Source organism: Leucoraja erinacea, chromosome 13 (assembly GCF_028641065.1).
Source record: "Leucoraja erinacea ecotype New England chromosome 13, Leri_hhj_1, whole genome shotgun sequence".
In the NCBI taxonomy this organism is placed as follows: domain Eukaryota; kingdom Metazoa; phylum Chordata; class Chondrichthyes; order Rajiformes; family Rajidae; genus Leucoraja; species Leucoraja erinaceus.
The window spans coordinates 27,748,268-27,771,193 of record NC_073389.1 but is presented as its reverse complement, the minus strand read 5'-3'; the positions used below and the strand labels follow the sequence as shown (position 1 = coordinate 27,771,193).

Here is a 22,926-nt window from a genome sequence, read left to right as displayed (position 1 = left end):
CCCACTTGGGCGACCTAATCCGCGAGTTCTGGCGAGTTTGCCCTCGACTCATACTCGCAGCATGGTCGACACAAGGTCGTAGGAGGTCTTTGTAACTCTCCTTCATGCTCAAGAGTGGCCCCCGTGTATTCGAGGCCTCAGCTAGGTTGCGGCGTATTTTTCAACATGTTGAAGAATGCCCGCAAGTTTTTAAAAAAAAGTCGCCATGGAAAAAATTGATACTTTTTTTACTCGTAGGTTTAGTCGTAGTAGGTCAGCATGTTAGTCGTAGGTAATCGAGGGTAGTTGAAGGTAGTCATAGATAGTCTTCATCATAGTCGAAGGGAGGTCGAAGGAGATCGAAGGAGGTTGTCTTCGCTCTCCACTATTCGGTGTCCAATTTTCCCGAAGTTAGTCGTAGCTAGTTGAAGCTAGTCTTCTACATAGTCGAAGGACGTCTTCAACATTACATTTTTTTCAAACTCTCCTAAACTCGCCAATTAGGTCACCCAAGTGGGACAGCCCCTAGGAAGTCTTCATATTGCAGCAATGAAGATCAGATGTCAAGCTAGGAACTACTTTATTTATCCAATATTGACAGGAAAGGTTTAGAGGGCAAATGAGATCAGCACAGTGGGCCACTTGGTGGGCATGGACAAGATGGGCCGAAGGGCCCATTTCTGTGCTGGAGAGCTCCATCGACTGTATTACTCCATCGACTGAAGTAATTGCAACATCCATTCCCACATTTCATTAGTCACCTGCCTTTCATCAGTTACTGTGATGGCCTCCTCTCTAACATAAGGGATAATCAAACACATTTTAGTTCTTATTTTATTATTGCAAGACAACATTTTACATCAGTGCTTCCTTGACAACTCAAGAAACAATCATAAATTTTAAATTAAAAACAATTCAAAAATGGAATGTTCTTCAGTAGAAATCAACCGTACGTATCATTTTTTTTGGATGCAGGTGCAAGTCACGATATCAGGAGTTCATTTAGTATTCTTCTGAGACTATAATTACTCTTTTGTAACTATTCTGAAGATACAAACCTGAAGATTCTGGTAAAAGATGCCTTTAAAAGGCTTGTGGAAGAATGGAGATGAGATGGGTGGGAACATGCCAATTTAGTACAAGGACATTTCGCACAAGCTTCTACATCGGATAGTATTAGGCCCTTATATGGGGAAAAATAGCTTTGCAAAGCTCATTTTAGTTTAGTTTAGTTTAAACATACAGCGCATTGGAACAGGCCCCTTCAGTTCACTGAGTCTACGCCAACCAGCGACCCATGCACACTAACACTATCCTGCACACTAAGTCTATCCTACACACTAGGGATAATTTACAATTTTTACTGAAGCCAATTAGCGTACAAACCTGTACGTCTTTGAAGTGTGGGAGGAAACCGGAGCACCCGGAGAAAACCCACGCTGGTCATAGGTAGAATGTATAAACTCCATACAGACAGCACCCGTAGATAGGAGTGAACCCGGGTCTCTGGCGCAGTAAGGCAGCAACTCTACCGCTCCCCTCTAGTGGAAGAAATCTATTGTGTGGATTATGGAAGTCGATGGTAGGAGGACAATGGGGGTGGGGAGGAGAAATGGGGCTGGTTTTTGCTGTGGACAGTGGGAAGCAGTCAGTGCATCAAAGAATCGGTATTCGAGAATGAAGCACCATCCAGAAGTCGTACAGCTGGTAGAGCCACTGCTTCACAGCGCCAGAGACCTGGGTTTAATCCTGATCTTGGGCACCCTAAGTCTGTGTGTGGAGTTTGTACATTCTCCCTGTGAATGCGTGGGTTTCCTCTGGGTGCTCCGGTTTCCTACCACATCCCAAAGATGTGTAGGTTTGTAGGTTAATTGGCTTTTGTAAATTGCCCCCTTAGTGTGCAGGAATTGGATGAGAAAGTGAGATAACATAGAACTAGTGTGAACGGGTGATGGATGGTCGGCATGGAGTTGGTGGGCCGAAGGGCCTGTTTCCATGCTATATAATTCTGATTGATTAGTAGGACTGGATGTTACAATCCCTAAGGTTTAAGACAAAGCATCGCTCCTTTCCATATTTATCATTCTCTGCGGGTTTAAAGCAATGGGCTGAAAATAAATCAGTCAAATATCTCCTCATTGTAAAAGTAACATATGTATAAAAATATAAAAGTATTAAAAAGTAATAAAGCTATATAACCAACAAAAACACACAAAAAAAACAGGTTCCTCATTCAGTCTACATAAAGTCTCTATCAACCAGAGTGTGCAAAATCCATTTAAATACAAATGGAGTTTTCCCCATCTAGACTCAGCCTGTGTAGACATGTGGGTTTGTACGTTAATTGGCCCCTCTGTAAATTGCCCCTAGTGTATAGGGAGTAGATGAGAATAGTGGGAAACATCGAACTAGTGTGAACGGGTGATCGATGTTCGGTGTGGACTCAGTAGCCATTGGGCCTATTTCCATGCTGCATCTATCATTCATAAATCAGTGTACAGTTTTATTGTTGCCTCAAGAACCCCGTAATGAGTCCTGCATTTGTCTCTTATCAATTGGAACTTCTTTATCTTGCTAGTTTAGTTCAGTTTAGTTGAGTTTAGTTTTACAGATTGGAATCAGCCCACCGAGTCCGCGCTGAACATCGATCAATTGTTCACACTAGTTCTATGTTATCCGCTCTCTATCTACACACTAGGGGCAATTTAAAGCATTCACTTTTAGCATATCATCTACTGACTTGTTCTGTATTGTGTATATGACAGTATATACAATTTGGGGTAGTACATGGAAAGGACTGAGGTACAGCAAAACAGATTTATTTGCAAAAACCAAGTCACACGATTTCAATTTAGGAAGTGGTTGTTCGAACGGAAGAACGTTTAATACTGGCAATAATAAGATTAAATTGATTAAGCAATCATGAGCGAAGCTGTAGACACAAAGAACTGCAGGTGCTGGTATCGAGTAAAACACAAAATGCTGGAGGAACTCAGTGAGTCAGGCAGCATCTGTGCAGGGAATGAATCGGCGACTTTTCGGACTAGGACCCATCTGCGGCCCCTTAAGGGTCTTGGAGATGATGGCCTGGTATTTGTGCCAGGTACATGATGGCCTGGTAGCTGTCCAAGAGTTGGCGCCTGGCCTCAGCACAGTGGCGATATGCCAAACCACAACGGCGATACAGGGAACCGCAGATGCAGGAATATTGATTAAAACATAAAGTGCTGGAGTAACTCAGCGGGTCAGGCAGCATCTTTCAAGAGAGAGGGAGTTAGATTCAGCTCTTAGGGCTGAAGGAATCAAGGGACGTGGGGAAAAAACTGGAACAGGGTATTGATTTTAGATGATTAGACATGATCATATTGAATAGCAGTGCTGACTCGAAGGGCCGAATGGCCAACTCTTGCACCTATTTTTCTACGTTTTGCTATCTCTGGAGAACATGGATAGGCGACGTCCCTTCTTCAGACTGGTTTAGTTTGTGTCTAAAAATGCACAATTAAAATTACACGGAACAAATTATACAGATAAAATACGGGAAGGGAATGAATTGGAAGGGTAGACACAAAGAGCTGCAGATGCTGGAGTCTTGAGCAACACACAAAGCGCTGGAGGAACTCAGCAGGTCAGGCAGCATGTGTGGAGGAAAATGGATAGGCAACATTTCCTGTCGGGATCTTTCTTCAGTTTCTGACTCTTCTTCAGCTTTGGAACGAAGATGAACTTTCAACCAGTGAAGATTCATTTAAACAATTTAAACAATCCTCATTTGGCAAGAGTTGTGAATGCCAACTTTAAATGAAGCCAACCGACATTTAAGTTGAGTGGGTAGCTTCAGTTGCGGATTTTGTTGGGCACTTGTGTGAACTTCTCCTGAGCAACATATAATTTGGCCATCATTTAATGACACACTTCGTCCACAACAGAGTGGCACAAAGACCATTCATCCAGTGCGTCATATCACACTTGTATCCTCTTCATTTTTCAGATCGTCAGTGATGGGTTCAATCGGTGCCCAAAAATGATTTTCTTGAGAAGATTTCTGCGGCTTTTTCGGGTTCAGGTAAAAGTAGACAACGAGGGCGAGGAGAGCTATGATGATGATGAATGGGTAGACAAATAGGAAGTAGAAGAGTGATGGAGAGGCACAGGCTTTGGTGTGGAGTGTAACAGCTGGAAATAAAGAGGAGAAAATCATGTTAGCAGTGGTAATGTTCTTTGAAGCAATGACCTGCACATCAAAAGTTTCTTCCCAACTATCAAGGATATAAAACACTACAAACTCCAACTAAACTGCAATCCAAGCTACCAACTGCCTGGGTTGTACTAAGGATTGAGGTTTAGTTTGGTTATACCCAGGGTATAGTTATTTAAAAGACTGACGTGCCAATAGACTACCAGAACTACCAGAACTATATCAGGAAGGAGATTTTCACTTCTTCGATTTAACCACAATACAAACATCACGTCAAAGAATGAAGAAGTTCTACGGCCAGGACTGCATCTAAAGAAAGCTTCACACAATTGCATTTGGAGGAAGTGCTCAAGAGAGTTTCTCTTCAAATCCTACCATCTAAAATATATTCTGTTTTTGAGTACCCATGGTCTTGTTATTCAAACATAAACATCATTCAAAATTAAAAAAAAATACAAAACAAAAACTGTGCAAAAAGTCTTCATTCATTCTCAGTGTCTGCACATTTAATCGGAAGAAAGAACCAGAGGACATTGGTTTAAGGTGAGGAGGTAAAGATTCAATAGGAAATAGTCTGTCTGAAGAAGGGTTTCAGCCCGAAATGTTGCCCATTTCCTTCGCTCCATAGATGCTGCTGCACCCGCTGAGTGCATTCTCCAGCATTTTTACGTGCCTTCGATTTTCCAGCATCTGCAGTTCCTTCTTAAACAAGATTCAATAGGAACCTGAAGCCATCTTTTTCACACAGAGGATGGTGGGTGTATGGAACAAGCTGCCAGAGGAGGTAGTTGAGGCAGGTATTGTCACAACATTTCAACAAATATTTGAATAGGTACATGGATAGGATAGGTTTAGAGGGATATGAGCCAAATGCATTCAGGTGGAACTAGTGTAAATGAGACATTGGTCAGCTTGGGCAAGTTGGGCAAGTTGGGCTGAAGAACCTGTTTCCATGCTGTATGACTCCATTACTATAATAGTGTCATACAGCAGTTTCAGATATACAGCATGGGAACAGGCCCTTTGGCCCACCAAGGCCACACTGACCCTTTTATCACCCATTTACATTAGGTCTATGTTATCCCATTTTCCAATCCACTCCCTACACACCAGTGGCAATTTACAGAGGGCCAATTAACCCACTAACCCGCATGTCTTTATGATGTGGGAACACCCAGAGCAAACCCAGGCAGTCACAGGGAGAACGTGCAAACTCCACACAGAAGGTGGCACCCGAGGTCAGGATCGAACCCAGGTCTCTGGCGCTGTGAGGTAGTGGCTTTACCCGCTGCACCACTGTACTGTCAGCTGTGTTGCACCTATCATTAAACAAGATATCCTTGCCACTCATGTGGTCCTCTGGGGTGATATCCCTTCCCGTTTGAGGGGTGTCCCACCAGACTCTGCCCCCTCATTGTCCAGCAGTGGAAGGATCCTAGAGTGGTGTCCTCCCCCACAGAGCCTTGGCGTTGGCTGCACCGAGCTTCAGTGAGTCCCTCAACATGTACTCCCGTCCAGTTATCTCTTTACAAATGAAGCAGCGGTTTAGACTGCCTTACAGCGCCAGAGACCCTGGTTCGAACCGGACTATGGGTGCTGTCTGTACGCAGTTTGTACATGCTCCCTGTGACCACGTGGATTTTCTCCGGGTGCTCTGGTTTCCCCCAACTCTCCAAAGAATTACAGGTTCATTGGCTTCGGTAAAATTGTAAATTGTGTCGGGGTAGAGCTAGTGTACGGGATGATTGGTGGTCAGTGCAGACTCGTTGAGCCGAAGGGCCTGTTTCCGTGCTGTACCTCCAAAGTCTTACTGAATAAAGTAGGGATTAGCAAGATGATTCAAGCAGTAGGTAGCCTCTGTTGAATGAATCATTGGAAGCAATAAAGAGTTCTGAATAATTCTGTTCATTTGAATGGAGATTATAAAAGAAGTAATTAGATTTGCTTGCCCAGAAGCCAATGATTTGGTCTTGGCTCATGTGTATAGTGTCCTGAAGCAACTTCAATGTGGAAAGTACTTCAGTATTAACATCCACTGAATAAAATAGCAGCAGCATGGCTCCATCAGTAATACAAACTAAACCAGCACGATGTAAATTGAGTGTGCAAATAAATTAGGAAAACCAGTTAAAAAACCCTAGAGTGATCACGAAAAGACTCAAAGTGCTGGAGTAACTCAGCGGGTCAGGCACCATCTCTGGAGGACACTTGAGGAAGGGTCCTGACCAGAAACATCACCGATCCATGTCCTCCAGAGATGTTGCCTAACCCAGTGATTCCCAACCTGGGGCCATATGGCCCCAAAGGCCATGGCAAATTTCAGGGGGGCCACAGAAAAAAATGGTGATTTAGGGGGCCACAGGTTCAATGAAGGGGGCCACAGAGCTACCACCCTGTTGCCTCCTAAATTTCAGTTCTAATAAATTTAAATCTATGTAGTTGAAATATTTTTGATGTTTGTGGAATAGTATAAAAGATAATATATGTGCAATTAATAGACGCTGATATATTTATGGAAGGTATTATAATATTGAAGTATTTTTTTTCCGCTAATAATGTCAGGGGGGGGGCACAGAAAAATTAAAAGATCCCAAGGCGGCCATGAGCTAAAAAAGGTTGGGAACCACTGATCTAACCCACTGAGTTACTCCAGCACTTTGTGTCTCTTTTGTAAACCAGCATCTGCAGTTCCTGTTCCTACATTTATCAACAACTATCCATCAATATAATCAAGGTTGCAGACATTTTAACGTAATACGTATACTAACAGAACTCTAAATCTAAGTGAATAAATGTTCTAAATCATTCACTTACATTATCTATCAGCTAAGCATTATTAATAAGCAAACAGAAGATACATACAAAGCTCGAGTAACTCAGTGGGACAGGCAGCATCTCTGCAGAGAAGGAATCTGTGACGTTTCATGTCGAGAATCTTCTTCAGATAGAAATTCACAGGAAAGAGAAACGGGCCTCGACCCGAAACATCACCCGTTCCTTCTCTCCAGAGATGCTGCCTGTCCCGCTGAGTTCCTCCAGCTTTTTGTGTCTATCTTCGGTTTAAACCAGGATCTGCAGTTCCTTCCTACACATTAATAAACAAACGTATCACTATAGGGGTGTTGGCGCGCTGTAAGATTACAAAAAGAGAAAATGTGACCAAAGGATAATTTAATTGGATAACAAAACAAACAAGAACTTTTCACTGTACCTCGGGACACGTGACAATAGAATGGAGATGAGGAGGAATTTCTTTAGCCAAAAGTGATGAATCTGTGGAATTCATTGCTACAGACAGCAGTGGAGGCTAAGTCATTGGGTATTTTTAAAGCAAAGATTGACTTTCTCCATTAGTAAGCACATCAAAGGTTTCAGGGAGAAGGCAGAAGAACAGGGTTGAGAGGGAAAAATAGATCAGCCATCTGCTGGAGTAAGTCAGAGGGTCAGGCAGCATCTCTAGAGAACATGGGTGTTCTATGGATGTTCCAAATAATATAAAGAAGACACTAGGAACTGCAGATGCAGGAATCTTGCACAAAGTGTAAAGCGCGGGAGGAACTCAACGAGTCAGGCAGTATCCGTGGAATGAATGGACAGGCGACATTTCGGGTCAGGACCCTTCTTCAAGTTCCCAAATAATATAACATGCTTTAAGATAATTATTGAGGACATGGGTAAGATAATGAGCCTGCCATAGATTGTAGACCAGACAGCGTCAAGGTATAAGATTAGAACCTGGTAAATAAAATACACAATATTGTTGGCAGAGAATAAGATTGAAAAACAGTGGGGAACATATAAACGAGCTTCCAACAGAGTCCAGGAAAATATAGGCTACTCAAATAAAACAAAACTAAGCCCTACGGATGAATAAAGATGCAGGAGGAATGAAAATGAGTGAAAAGAAAGTATCAAACTTGGTACATGAACAGCAGGGAAGAACAATAAGAAAGATTACAAAAGATTATTGGAGAATTATTTTTAACAAAAACAATTTGGAAGGCAAATAAAAAAAAATGAATTACTTTATCAAAAGACAGACGAAAAACATGAAAGAGTTGACAAATATCAAGAAAAAGGAAAGTTGCAATACAGGCGGCACAGCGGCGCAGCAGTAGCATTGCTACCTCACAGCGCCAGTGTCCCGGGTTCAATCCTGATCATGGGTGCTGTCTCTGTGGAGTTTGTACGTTCTCCCTGTGACTGCGTGGTTTTCTCTGGGTCCTCCGGTTTCCTCCCACACTCCAAAGACGTATAGGATTGTAGGCTAATTGGCTTTAGTAAAATTGTAAATTGTCCCCAGAGTGTGTAGATAGTATTTATGTGCGGGGGACCAATGGTCGGCACAGACTCGGTGGGCCGAAGGGCCTGTATCCACACAGTATCTCTAAACTAAACTACAATTCCTCCCCCTTCTGTCGTGGAGTAGGCTGACCCCACGGAGGGATATGGATCACATGCAGGAAGAGGTTATTTTCATTTGGCATTGTGTGGACTTTGTGGGCTGAATGGCCTGTTCCTGTGCTGTACAGTTCAATGTTCTACGTCCTATGACAGGATTAAATCACAGAATACAGTATTAAAAATAAGATATATTAAGTAATTATTTAATTTTGGCATTTATCAGGGAATCTGCTCACTTAAACACAGCATCAAAACACAAGATTGAAATGATATAGCCGCATTTAAAATAAAAAGCTAATCAAATGAAGCCAATCAAAGTCTTGATCTGAATGGATGCATGTAAGGGAGAGAATCCAAGGAAACAGAAACGCAATTACACATAACAATTTGTTTTAAATAGATGCCAAGGGTCTGTGCAATAGCTTGGGTAATGGGACATTTGAAAAAGGCAAGTTAAATATCTCCAGGGAACAATAATCCCAATAGTTTAATTTCAGTGATAAGAAAAATAATGGAATTCCATAGTCGGGAGTGTTTAATTGTCATATGTGGCGGCAACGGAACAATGAGTTTCTTATTTGCTGCAGCTTAACAGGCCCATTAACGTAAAGGATTCAAATAAATATACAATAATGAACAATACTATCAATCAATGATCAGTACTGTTAGGTAACTGGATCATAATAGTGCAAAACCAAAGTTCCCCAGTGCAACTAACACATGATCCATTTTAGCCTGCTGTTGCTGGGGGAGTTGATGCAGTGATGTGTGATGTTCAACAGTCTGAAGGTTCCCTTGGAAGAAGAAAATAGAAACAGCCAGAAAAACAGAGGCAACGAGGGGCAGCACAGTAGCGCAGCGGTAGATTGCTGCCTTACAGCATCCAAATTCCATCCTGGCTACGGGTGCTGTCTGGAAACATAGAAAATAGGTGCAGGAGTAGGCCATTCGGCCCTTCAAGCCTGCACCGCCATTCAACATGATCCTGGCTGATCATCCAACTCAGTATCCTGTACCAGTCTTCTCTCCATACCCCCTAATCCCTTTAGCCACAAGGGTCACATCTAACTCCCTTTTAAATATAGCCAATGAACTGGCCTCAACTAAAGAGTTTGTATGTTCTCCCTGTGACCGTGTGGGTTTTCTCCAGGTGCTCTGCTTTCCTCCTACACTCCAAAGACGTGCAGGTTTGTAGGTCAATTGACTTTTGTAAATTGTCACTTGGGTGAAGGATAGAAATAGTGTATGGGGTGATCGCTGGTCGGCGCGGATTCGGTGGGCTAAAGGCCTGTTTCCACGTCGTATTTTTTAACTTAATAAGCTAAATTAATGATGGAAGGAGACCCGGAGGGGTACAAGGTGGAGAAACACAAAGTACTGGAGGAACTCAGTGGGCCAGCTCAATACCCTTCTTTGGAATGATTACAGTAGGGGGGAGAAAGCTGGAAAAGTGAGTTGGGTTGAGGCAAAGCCTGGAGAATGATAGGTGAATACAAGTGAGGGTGGAAGTCCCTGGCGACATAGATACCCCATCTACAACAGTCCCACCCGCCCACATTTGGCCCTCTAAACTTTTCCCATCCATGTACCCATTTAAATAACTTTTAAATGTTGTTATAGTACCTGCCTCAACTACCTCCTCTAGCAGCCCGTACCATACACCCTGTGTTGAAAAAGTTGCCCCTCAGGATCCTATTAAATCTTTCCTTTCTCACCTTAAACTTCTGTCCCTTGGTTCTTGATTCTTGATTCCCATATTCTGGGTTAAAGCATTCACCCTATCCATTCCTCTTATGATTATATACACCTTTGTAAGATCACTTCTCATCCTCCAGCACTCCAATATAGCCCGTCTGAAGAAGGGTTTCGGCCCGAAACGTTGCCTATTTCCTTCGCTCCATAGATGCTGCTGCACCCGCTGAGTTTCTCCAGCTTTTCTGTGTAACCTCCAATATATGATGTGTTAACACTAGTTAGCACGCAACAAAAGCTTTTCACTGTACCTTGGTACACATGATAATAAACAAAACGAAACTCAAAACAACATATTATTTGTGGAATTTAAATGAATTCGAGGAATGCAGAGATTTTACAGAACAAATATTCAGATCATAACCTCACTAATGCCATAATAAAAGTGAACTAAGATTGTGTGTTCATTCCTAAAGAGATAAAAGTGGAGAAGTTTTTCAAAACATAACTTGAGGTTTAATCAAAGTAAGTTTTATTACGAAACTTAGTTAGTCCACATTTAGAACACATAATATAATCATATTAGGAAAAGGTGGAAGAGTTGCGACTGGAAAATAAATTCCACCATTCACTGTTGAAACAAGGAACTGCAGATGTTGGTTTCCACAAAAGGACATAAGGTGCTGGAGTAACTCAGCAAGTCCAGCAGCATTTCTGGAGAACATGGATAGGTGATGTTTTGGGTCGGGGCCAATGTCACCTATCCATGTTTCCCAGAGATGCTGCCTGACTTGCTGAGTAACTCCAGCACTGCACATCCACCATTGACTAGGTTGGGTCGAATGGCTCATTTGTGAGCCCTATCATTCTGTGAGTAATTTTCTTTTTTCTTTATATACGTCACAGGATTTTGAATTTGGAGAATTTAATTATTCCAATAAAGCTTTCATTCATTCTATGTATACCTTCAGGATAATTATATATTTAGATAATACTCTAAAGCTTATTAAAGACATTATCATGTTATTAAAGATGTTATATGGGCCAAAAGCAAACAGGTGGGAATAGTGTAGATGGGGCATCTTGGCTAACCAGGGGCAAGCTGGGCAGGACTGCCTGCTTTTATGGCTCGAAGCAGGTCATGTTGTCAAAGAAGGAGAATAATAAAATAGGTCGAATTATTTCAGAGATACAAGGTGGAAACAGGCCCTTCCACACACCGAGTCCGCACCCTGTACACTAATACTATCCGACACACACTAGGGACAATGTCCAATTTTTACCCAAGTCAATTAAGCTACAAACCTGTACTTTTTTGGGACGTGAGAGGAAACCGGAGCACCCGCAGAAAACCCACACGGTTACAGGGAGAATGTAAAACTCCGTACAGACAGCACCCGTAGTCAGGATCGAACCCGGGTCTCTGGCGCTGTGAGGCAGCAACTCTACCACTTGGCCACCTGGGTAAAATGGTTGCTGGCGTTACCTGAAGGATGGACATGAAGGGTTGTTCTTCCGGATTCATCGCTTCCTTGAAGAGCCCATTGATTCTGGCCGTTTGTGACCCATTCCTCCACACTGCAATAGTAGACGCCACTATCACCTGGCGCCACGCTGCTCATGATCAGCTTATAGTTATTGCTGGAAACCTTCACACTTTGCAGTGTCGACTTGTGGGAATCAGCCGTGAGGTTCCCACGGTAACGCTGGATGTTGTTGCGATCTGTACGGAGCAGCTCTCTCCGAGATGCCTTGGGCTGCCCCTGGCTTTGGAAGAACCACGTCACGGAGAACTGAGAGCTTGCCTGCGTTTGGTTGTTGATAACGCACTCGAGTTCAAAGGCCGCATCCTCCTTGAGTGACTCAGACCTGTTCGTGTCAGCGACTTGTAGATTGGCATCTGCAGAACCGACGGAAGACAGGGTCAACAGTGGCACTTAGTTTAGTCTAAATGCAATAAAAAGGAACTGCAGATGCTGGCAGGCCAAAGATAGACACAAAATGTTGGAGTAAGTGGGGAGTGCTGGGGAGAAAGCAGGAGAGGGATGAGAGGGAAAGATAGATCAGCCAAAATTGAATGGCAGAGCAGACTCGATGGGCCAAATGGCCTAACTCTGCTCCTATGACAAATGAAGTTATGAACTTAGTGAGTCAGGTAGCATTTCCATAAAATGGATAGGGGATGTTTCAGGTCGGGACCCTTCTTCAGTCTCGACCTGAAACATCGCCTAAACATTTTCTCCAGAGATGTTGCCTGAACCGCTGACTTTGTGTCTTTTTGAAATGACTGTATATTTAGCCTTTAGAGATACAGCCTGGTCCAGGCCCTTCTGCCCACTGACAAGTGATCACCCTGTACACTGGCACTATCCTACACACTAGGGTCAATTTTACAATTTACCAAAGCCAATTAACCTACAAATTTGGATGTCTTTGGAGCATGGGAGAAAACTGGAGCACCCGGAGAAAACCCACAAGGTCACAGGGAGAATGTACAAACTCCATACACACAGCACCCATAGTCATGATCAAACCCGGGTCTCTGGCGCTGTAAAGCATCAAATCACCCGCTGCGCCACTGTGCTGCCTCTATCTACGTGTGGTATATCTGATCTGTTAGGATGGCATGCTTGACAAATTTGTTCACTGTACCTCACTGCACCAAACAATAACAATAAACCTAAACCAAAACTTAAATCTAAATCAGTGGTGTAGGATGGAACTGCAAATGCTGGTTTACAATGAACAGAGACACAGAGCGCTGGAGTTACTCAGCGGGTCAGCATCTCTGGAGAAAAGGAATATGTGAAGCATCACCAAAATTATGTCGTCCAGAGATGTTGCCTGACCCACCAAGTACCCCAGCACTTTGACACTTTTGGAGAACTCATGGAGATCATCTCCCTGCTATCTTCAGGTAGAAGGTACAGGAGCCTGAAGACTGCAACAACCAGGTTCAGGAATAGCTACTTCCCCACAGCCATCAGGCTATTAAACCTGGCTCAGACAAAACTATGATTATTAATAACCCATTATCTGTTATTTGCACTTTATCAGTTTATTTATTCATGTGTGTATATATTTATATCATGGTATATGGATATACACTTATCTGTTCTGTAGTAAATGCCTACTATGTTCTGTGTGCTGAAGCAAAGCAAGAATTTCATTGTCCTATACAGGGACACATGACAATAAACTCACTTGAACTTGAGATGTAAATAATCACCTAAACCGTCACTTAAATCAGTGGCATTGGTTCCAGTCAAGAGGCGTTTGTGAGATGTGTTTACCTGATGTATGTACTTGTACGGTGGTCACTGCCGACACGACTTTGCCCACTTCATACCAAACATTGTTGGGGTCTAGTAGCCATTCTGTGACCGCACAATAGTAATTCCCTTGATCGGTCAATTCAGCTTTCCCTATAATTAGTTTGTAAAGATCACGCAAAGTCTTCTCAACCCGCATCTTCGTCCCCTCCTGATCGCTGGCTCGCAATTCCTCGTTGTATTGAATGATGTTGTTGCGATCGATGTTCAGAAGAGTTATCTCCTTCTGCCCTTGTGGCTTTATGAAGATCCATGAGACTGAGAACTGGGAATCATTCTGGGTTTGAGCAAAGATTTTACAATCAAGTTCAATGACGTCGCTAACCCTTTTATATATAGTTGTGTCCCCTTGTGCGAGCTGCAAACGGCTTACTGCAGAAGTAGAAGAGAAAACATTTAAAAAAAGCGTTATTATATTTCTTTGTACCATTTAAGCATAGATGCGCAGCTGGTAGAGCTGCTGCCTCACAGTGCCAGAGACCTGAGACCAGAGACCAGATTTCAATCCTGACCTAGGGTGCTGTCTGTATGGAGTTTGCACATTCTGCATGGGTTTCCTCCGGGTACTCCAGTTTCCTTCCCCATCCTTGCATTAAGTGATTTTTAACTTCATCTTAATTAATATATTCATGTTTTAATTCATTTACAACAGTCAGTTAGGTCTTACTTCAAATTTTCTTCAGTCAGGATTGTTCATATTTTGAATATTAACAACTGTGAAGAAGGTTCCCAATCTAAAATGTAGCCAAAACCATTCCCTCCACAGGTGCTGCCTGACCCACGGAGTTACTCCAGCACTGTGTGTTTTGATTTAATATTCAACTGAATTATCGGGCAAGCGGTCCTGACTTCCCATCCACCTCACTGGAGACCCTCGGACCATCTTTAATGAAACTTTACTGGACTTCAATACACACAAAATGCTGGAGTGACTCAGCGGGTCAGGCAGCATCTGTGGAGAAAAGCAATAGGTGACATTTCGAGTTGGAACCCTTCCAAAGACACCGTCATTCTGAGGAAGGGTTCTGACCCAAAGCGTCACCTATTCCTTTTCTCCATAGATGCGGCCTAAACCGTTGAGTTACTCCAGCATTTTGTGTCTATTAACTGGACAAAGCATTATCTTGCACTAAACGTTATACCTTTGATCCTGTATCTGTACACTGCGGAAGGCTTGATTGTAATCCGCTGAATGGATAACGCACAACAAAAAAGCTTTTCACTGTACCTCGGTACACGTGACAACAAACTAAACTAACTAACTAAAATTTTAAACGTCCTATATTTCTTCCTTGTAGTAATAAGAGGAAGACTGTGCTGGGACAATGTAAAGAAGAGGAGGGATGATTGCCTTACCTGGGGCCTGAACCACCACCTGCAGGATGTTTGACGTCACGCTGACTACCCTGACCCATTGGTCCGGCCGTTGTCTTTTCCACAATACTGCGTCACACAGAAACTTGCCAGCTTCCAGGCTGCTGACCCTGGACACACGCAAGCGGACCGTGTTGGATGCTGTTTTAGCAACTATCATTTTCCCTTTGAAGCTCACTGCCTTGTCTCCCCACTCGATCGCTGTGTCGTGGCTGAAAGTCACGAGGTGGAAGCTCTCGTTCGAATTAGCCGGCTGAAATTTCCACGTCACGTCAATTGGGAGGTGATTGATGATTGGCGGCTGGATGAAGCACTGCAGTTCAAATGTACCGTAGTATCTTGCAGTTGGCGTGCGGGTTATGGCAATGACTTTAAAGATGCTTTCTGTCAACAAAGGTTTAAAAAAGAGAGAAATTCATCTAAATGCGTTTCCTCCCGGTGTTCCCACATCCCAAAGACTTCCGGTTTGTAGTTTAATTGGCCCTCTGTAAATTTCCCCTTGTGTGTAGGGTATGGATGAGAAAGTGGGATTACATAGAACTAGTGGGAAAGTGGGAATAACATAGAACTGATTGGGGACAGTGATTGATGGTCAGCATGGAATCAGTTGACCGAAGGGGTTTCCACGCTGCATCTCTAAACTAAACCTATGGGACAACATTTTTCCAGACATAGGGCGGTGGGTATATGGAATTAGTTGCCAGAGGAGGTAGTTGAGGCAGGTACTATAAGAAGACAGGACCGTTTGGTGAACTTTTGTAACTTTGTTGGTACCAGTAAAGTGTGCAAAACAAAGCATTTGACTGTACCTAGGTACACGTGACAATAATGTATCAGTGATCATTGAATATAAGCGATACTTGGATGGGTACATGGATAGGAAATGCTTGGAAGGATATGGGCCACACGGACTAGTGTAGATGGGACATCTTGGTCAGCGTGGGTGAGTTGGATCTATGTCCGTGCTGAATGACTCTGACTGTGCCTCTAGGTGGTAAATCCCTTGCATCAAAACAAAGTATCACAGACACTCGATGTTGAAATGCTCACCCAGAGATTTAATCGTCACTGTCTTATCACTGCTGACATAATCTCCGATTAGTTTCCAGTTTTGGTTGGGCATCGCTGTCCATTCCATCACTTTGCAAGAGTACATTCCTTCATCTGAAATCCTGGCATCATAAATGCCCAACGTAAAAGTATCGGACCCCACTCTGGCCATCCGGACTTCTCCGTGACCAACCCGCTCACGGTAGGGCGGAGCAGTGACTTGGACACCATTCTGCTGCATCTCAATTATATCGCTCTTCACCTTGTGTTTGTCCATGAACTGCCAAATAACAGAAAGCTGCCCAGGCACTGTGGCCCCCGAACGAACGTTGCAGGCAAACTGAAGAACATCCCCTTCTAAAATGTTCGTCCCACTAATGCTGATCTCCACCTTAAGGTCGGCCTCTGTGAAGCAAGGGTGAGTTGGTGTTAATGTCGGCAGTCTATGATGTAATGTATACTTGGTAGAGGAAAAGCAAGATTTAAATCATGTTTACAAGTTGGAGGAGTAGAATTAGGCCATTTGGTCCAATAAGTCTCCTCCGCCATTCAATAACGACTAATCTATCTTTCCCTATCAACCCCATTCTCCTACCTTCTCCTCATAACCCTCGACACTCTTACTAATCAAGAACCTGTCAATCTCCACCTTAAAAATATTAATTGACCTGGCCTCCACAGTCTTCTGTCACAATGAATTCCACAGATTCACCATCCTCTGACTAAAGAAATTCCTCCTCATCTCCTTTCTAAAGGTACGTATTTGTATTCTGAGGCTATGGCCTCTGGTCCTAGACTCTCCCCATAGTGGAAACATCCTCTCCACATCTACTCTATCCAGGCCTTTCACTATTCCATCTGAAGAAGGGTCTCGATCCAAAACACCATCTATTCCTTTACTCCAGAGATGCTGCCTGACCCTCTGAGTTACTCCAGAATTTGTATTTATCTATTGAATTGATAACCATGGATAGGGTTGGGACATTTCTTCAGACTGAACCTGCCTTAGCAACGATACATTATCATGCATCTATCCTACTTATAAGCCAACTCTATTTTACTCTTGATACAAGGAACTACATATTCTGGATTCCAGGCCAAAAAAGACATAAAGTTACTCCTAACTGGGCTAGGAATGAATTGAATCCAATTCCAAAGCTTTTTCAGTCCAGTCCCACCTCCACTTCATCCATGCATCAGCTGTGATTGCAATATCGTGGAGTGCACAAATCTGATCTGGTTTTTATTGCCCAAGATTAATGCTTCATCCACCCTTTTCAATATTGTGGCTGAGCCGAGATCTTCTTACAATCAAAATGTACTATTTTATCTGTCAATGTATCATACACACTAAGAATGCACAATTTAATCTATTGCTATATTATAAGCACTAATAATGCATTAGCTTCATCGATTAATCGTAAAGACGTATACTATTTTACCTTTTACTGTATTGTAAATACTACAAAATATATTTTATCTATTACTATAACATAAACTACAAAGGTATCTTATCTATTACAATATCACAAACACTACAACATGCACTGTTTTCTCTATTATTACTGCATTGTAAACACTGCAAAACGTTATCTATTGCTGTATCAAAAACACGACCAAATTGCAATATTTTTCCTGTTACTTTATCTTAATCACGACAAAAATAAGAAAGCGGTTCAAGTCTGTGTTCCTTACGTGGCCTTTGCACAGTGATTGCAATCTCCTCGGACCTGTTGGATGAGAACGCTCCCATTGTAACTTTCTCACTCTCCTCCACCTGGCAGTGATATCTCCCACCGTCCTCCATTTTAATCTGGTACAGTTTCAGAACGTATTCCTTGTCGTCTTTCTTCCTGACAGCCAACTTTCCCAAATTCTCCCTCGCTCCGTATTCACCGTGGAAGGACAGGACTGCATTGGGTTCCATACGGACTATCTCATCATTGTTCAGGAACCAGGCCACCGTGAAGAATCGCTCTGCAGGATTCTGAGCTTCCACCATGCAGGTAATCTCCAGTGAGCCTCCAACATTAATATTCACTTCCTTGGCTTTAATAAGAGAACGAAACTCCTTACCTGCAAATAAAGCAAGCGCCAGTTAGTGTGTTGTGTTTAGCTAGGAGGTTTAGTTTACTTTAATTTTAGTTTAGTTTAAATGTTAGTTTAGTCACAATGTGCTTTAAAAGGGCATCAATTATATCGGTGCCCAAGAAGAGCAAGATGACGTGCCTCAATGACTATCGACCAGTGGCACTAACGTCGGTGGTGATGAAGTGCTTTGAGAGGTGATCATGACGTAAATCAACTCCTACCTCGACAAAAACCTGGAGTTCGCTTAGCGCCACAACAGATCAATGGTGGATGCAATCTCGCTGGCCCTCCACTCTGCTCTGGACCACTTGGACAACAAAAACTCATATGTCAGGCTGTTATTCATCGACTACAGCTCAGCATTTAATACAATCATCCCCTCCAAGCTGGTTACCAAACTCTCAGAACTGGGTCTCTGCGCATCCCTCTGCAATTGGATCCTCGACTTCCTCATTCACAGACCACAGTCTCTCTGTATTGGTGGAAATGTGTCAGCCTCGATAACAATCAGCATGGGAGCACCTCAAGGCTGCATGCTCAACCCCCTACTGTACTCACTCTATATTCATGTCTGCGTAGCCGGTCATAGTGCAAACTCCATCTTCAAGTTCACTGACGACACCACAGTTGTGGGACATATCACTGATGGAGATGAGTCAGAGTATAGAAGTGAGATCAACCGCTTGACCAAATGGTGCCAGCACAATAACCTGGCCCTCAACACCAGCAAAACCAAGGAACTAATTGTGGACTTTGGAAGGGATAGGATGGGGACCCATAGTCCCATTTATATCAACAGGTCGATGGTGGAGAGGGTCAAGAGCTTCAAATTCCTGGGCATGCACATTTATGAAGATCTCTCCTGGTCCAAGAACACTGATGCAATTATAAAGAAAGCACATTAGCACCTCTACTTCCTGAGAAGATTACGGGGAGTCGGTAAGTCAAGGGGGACTCTCTCGAACCTCTACAGATGCACAGTAGAGAGCATGCTGACTGGTTGCATCGTGGCTCGGTTTGGCAACTTGAGCACCCAGGAGCAGAAAAGACTGCAAAAAGTTGTAAACACTGCCCAGTCCATCATCAGCTCTGACCTCCCTACCATCGAGGGGATCTACCACAGTCGCTGCCTCAAAAAGGCTGACAGCTTCGTCAAGGATCCACACCATCCTGGACACTCACTCATCTCCTCAGGTAGAAGGTACAGGAACCTGAAATCTGCAACATCCAGGTTCAGGAATAGCTACTTCCCCACAGCCATCAGGCTATTAAACTCAACTCAAACAAAACTGTTAACATTAATAGCCCATTGCACTTTATCTGATTATTCATGTATTCAATAGTATATGGTCACACTGATCTGTTCTGTATTTATTTATGCCTACTATGTTCTGTTGTGCTGAAGCAAAGCAAGAATGTCATTGAAGGTACTTTTGGAGGAAATGTGAGGAGTCAAACGTGAAGTTATTGAGGGTAAGGACCAACTCCGCTAGGCGGAGGAGAGTGTCAGTGGGCGGGGAATTTCATTGTCCTATCTGGGACACATGACAATAAACTCTCTTAAATCTTGAATCTTGAATGTTGCAAATATCTGTAATCTCTTCTTATCAAAATGTCAATATCACCTGCAGCTCATTATTGGTGGCTATTCAAACTGAGCCAATATAGCAGATATAAAACGTGTTTTTGAATGAAATTGCCTGGATAGAGTGGATGTGGAGAGGATGTTTATATAAGTGTGAGAGTCTAGAACCAGAGACCATAGTGCCAGAGTAAAAGGACGTACCTTTGGAAAGGAGATGAGGAGGATTTTTTTTAGTCAGTGGGTGGTGAATCTGAGGAATTCATTGCCACAGGCGGCTGTGAATGCCACCAATGGAAATTTTAAAAGCAGAGATTGACAGATTCTTGATTGGTAAGGGAATCAGGGGTTATGGGGAGAAGGCAGAAGAATGGAGTTGAGAGGGAAAGATAGATCAGCCATGACTGAATGGCGGAGTAGACTTGATGGGATGAATTGGGCAAGAGTGACCATAATATGGTTGAGTTCTTCATTAGGATGGAGAGTGACATCGTTAATTCAGAAACAAGGGTCCTGAACTTAAAGAAAGGTAACTTTGAGGGTATGAGACGTGAATTGGCCAAGATAGACTGGCGATTGATTCTTAATGGGTTGACGGCGGATATGCAATGGAAGGCATTTAAAGACTGCATGGATGAACTACAACAAATGTTCATCCCAGTTTGGCAAAAAAATAAATCAGGGAAGTTAGTGCATCCGTGGATAACAAGGGAAATCAGGGATAGTATCAAAACAAAAGATGAAGCGTACAAATTAGCCAGAAAAAGCAGCCTACCAGAGGACTGGGAGAAATTCAGAGACCAGCAGAGGAAGACTTAATTAGGAAAGGGAAAATAGATTATGAAAGAAAACTGGCCGGGAACATAAAAACTGACTGCAAAAGCTTTTATAGATATGTGAAGAGAAAAAGATTAGTTAAAACAAATGTAGGTCCCTTGCGGTCAGAAACGGGTGAATTAATCATGGGGAACAATGACATGGCAGACCAATTGAAAAACTACTTTGGTTCTGTCTTCACTAAGGAAGACATAAATAATCTGCCGGAAATAGCAGGGGACCGGGGGTCAAATGAGTGAAATCCAGGTTAGCCGGGAAGTGGTGTTAGGTAAATTGAATGGATTAAAGGCCGATAAATCCCCAGGGCCAGATAAGTTGCATCCCAGAGTACTTAAGGAATGAGCCCCAGAAATAGTGGATGCATTAGTGATAATTTTTCAAAACTCTTTAGATTCTGGAGTAGTTCCTGAGGATTGGAGGGTAGCTAATGTAACACCACTTTTTAAAAAGGGAGGGAGAGAGAAAACGGGGAATTACAGACCAGTTAGTCTAACGTCAGTAGTGGGGAAACTGCTAGAATCAGTTATTAAAGATGGGATAGCAGCACATTTGGAAAGTGGTGAAATCATTGGACAAAGTCAGCATGGATTTATGAAGGGTAAATCATGTCTGACGAATCTTATAGAATTTTTCGAGGATGTAACTAGTAGAGTGGATAAGGGAGAACCAGTGGATGTGTTATATCTGGACTTTCTGAAGGCTTTCGACAAGGTCCCACATAAGAGATTAGTATACAAACTTAAAGCACACGGTATTGGGGGTTCAGTATTGATGTGGATAGAGAACTGGCTGGCAGACAGAAAGCAAAGAGTAGGAGTAAACGGGTCCTTTTCACAATGGCAGGCAGTGACTAGTGGGGTACCGCAAGGCTCAGTTCAGGGACCCCAGCTATTTACGATATATATTAATGATTTGGACGAGGGAATTGAATGCAACATCTCCAAGTTTGCGGATGACACGAAGCTGGGGGGCAGTGTTAGCTGTGAGGAGGATGCTAGGAGGCTGCAAGGTGACTTGGATAGGCTGGGTGAGTGGGCAAATGCATGGCAGATGCAGTATAATGTGCATAAATGTGAGGTTATCCACTTTGGTGGCAAAAACAGGAAAGTAGATTATTATCTGAATGGTGGCCGATTAGGAAAGGGGGAGATGCAACGAGACCTGGGTGTCATGGTACACCAGTCTTAAAAGTAGGCATGCAGGTGCAGCAGGCAGTGAAGAAGGCGAATGGTATGTTAGCATTCATAGCAAAAGGATTTGAGTATAGGAGCAGGGAGGTTCTACTGCAGTTGTACAGGGTCTTGATGAGACCACACCTGGAGTATTGCGTACAGTTTTGGTCTCCTAATCTGAGGAAAGACATTCTTGCCATAGAGGGAGTGCAGAGAAGGTTCACCAGACTGATTCCTGGGATGTCAGGACTTTCATATGAAGAAAGACTGGAAAGACTCGGTTTGTACTCGCTAGAATTTAGAAGATTGAGGGGGGGATCTTATAGAAACTTACAAAATTCTTAAGGGGTTGGACATGCTAGATGCAGGAAGATTGTTCCCGATGTTGGGGAAGTCCAGAACAAGGGGTCACAGTTTAAGGATAAGGGGGAAATCTTTTAGGACCGAGATGAGGAAAACCTTTTTCACACAGAGAGTGGTGAATCTCTGGAATTCTCTCCCGCAGAAGATAGTTGAGGCCAGTTCATTGGCTATATTTAAGAGGGAGTTAGATGTGGCCCTTGTGGCTAAAGGGATCAGGGGGTATGGAGAGAAGGCAGGTACAGGATACTGAGTTGGATGATTAGCCATGATCATATTGAATGGTGGTGCAGGCTCGAAGGGCCGAATGGCCTACTCCTGCACCTAATTTCTATGTTTCTATGTTTCTATGAATGGCCTAATTCTGCTCTTATGAAATATTATAGTATTTTAAAATGTCAGTATGTGCACTCTGTGTATGTTGAAATCATGAGGGGAATAAATAGGACAGATGCACAGAGTCTTTCGCCCAGGGTAGGGGAATCATGAACTAGAGGATATAGATTTAAGGTGAAAGTCAGGGGAGAGGGAAACTGGAGGAATGAGGAGTTAAAGAACAAAAGACAGAAAGGTATGAAAAGAACAAATTAAGGACAGCAAGATGATCAAGGAAATGTGGAGCCCACAATGGTCCATTGTTGGCGGTGAAATAGGGGATAATGAAGGAATACGAACAGTGAAACTGGTGGGAGAACTAGGGTGGGGGAGGGACGGGGAAGAGAGGGAATGCAAGGGTTACTTAAAATTAGAGAAATCATAATTCATACCGCTGGGTTGTAAGCTGCCCAAGCAAAATATGAGGTGCCGTTCCTCTAATTTGAGTGTGGCCACACTCTGACTGCGGAGGATGCCCAG

At 43.1% G+C, this 22,926-nt stretch overlaps 1 protein-coding gene across 1 annotated transcript in view; it reads right to left on the bottom strand.

Moving 5' to 3' along the window:
* Window positions 1-805: 805 nt before the first annotated feature.
* The window catches only part of LOC129702742 (immunoglobulin superfamily member 3-like), a 40,834-nt gene continuing 18,713 nt past the window's right edge, over window positions 806-22,926 (bottom strand). The window contains exons 4-9 of the mRNA XM_055644683.1: window positions 17,725-18,105; window positions 16,030-16,434; window positions 14,962-15,363; window positions 13,567-13,977; window positions 11,760-12,173; window positions 806-4,155 (exon numbers count right to left, since the gene is read on the bottom strand). Coding sequence (XP_055500658.1) covers window positions 3,938-4,155; window positions 11,760-12,173; window positions 13,567-13,977; window positions 14,962-15,363; window positions 16,030-16,434; window positions 17,725-18,105 — 2,231 coding nt within the window. The 3' untranslated portion in view covers window positions 806-3,937. The remainder of the gene's footprint in view (window positions 4,156-11,759; window positions 12,174-13,566; window positions 13,978-14,961; window positions 15,364-16,029; window positions 16,435-17,724; window positions 18,106-22,926) is intronic.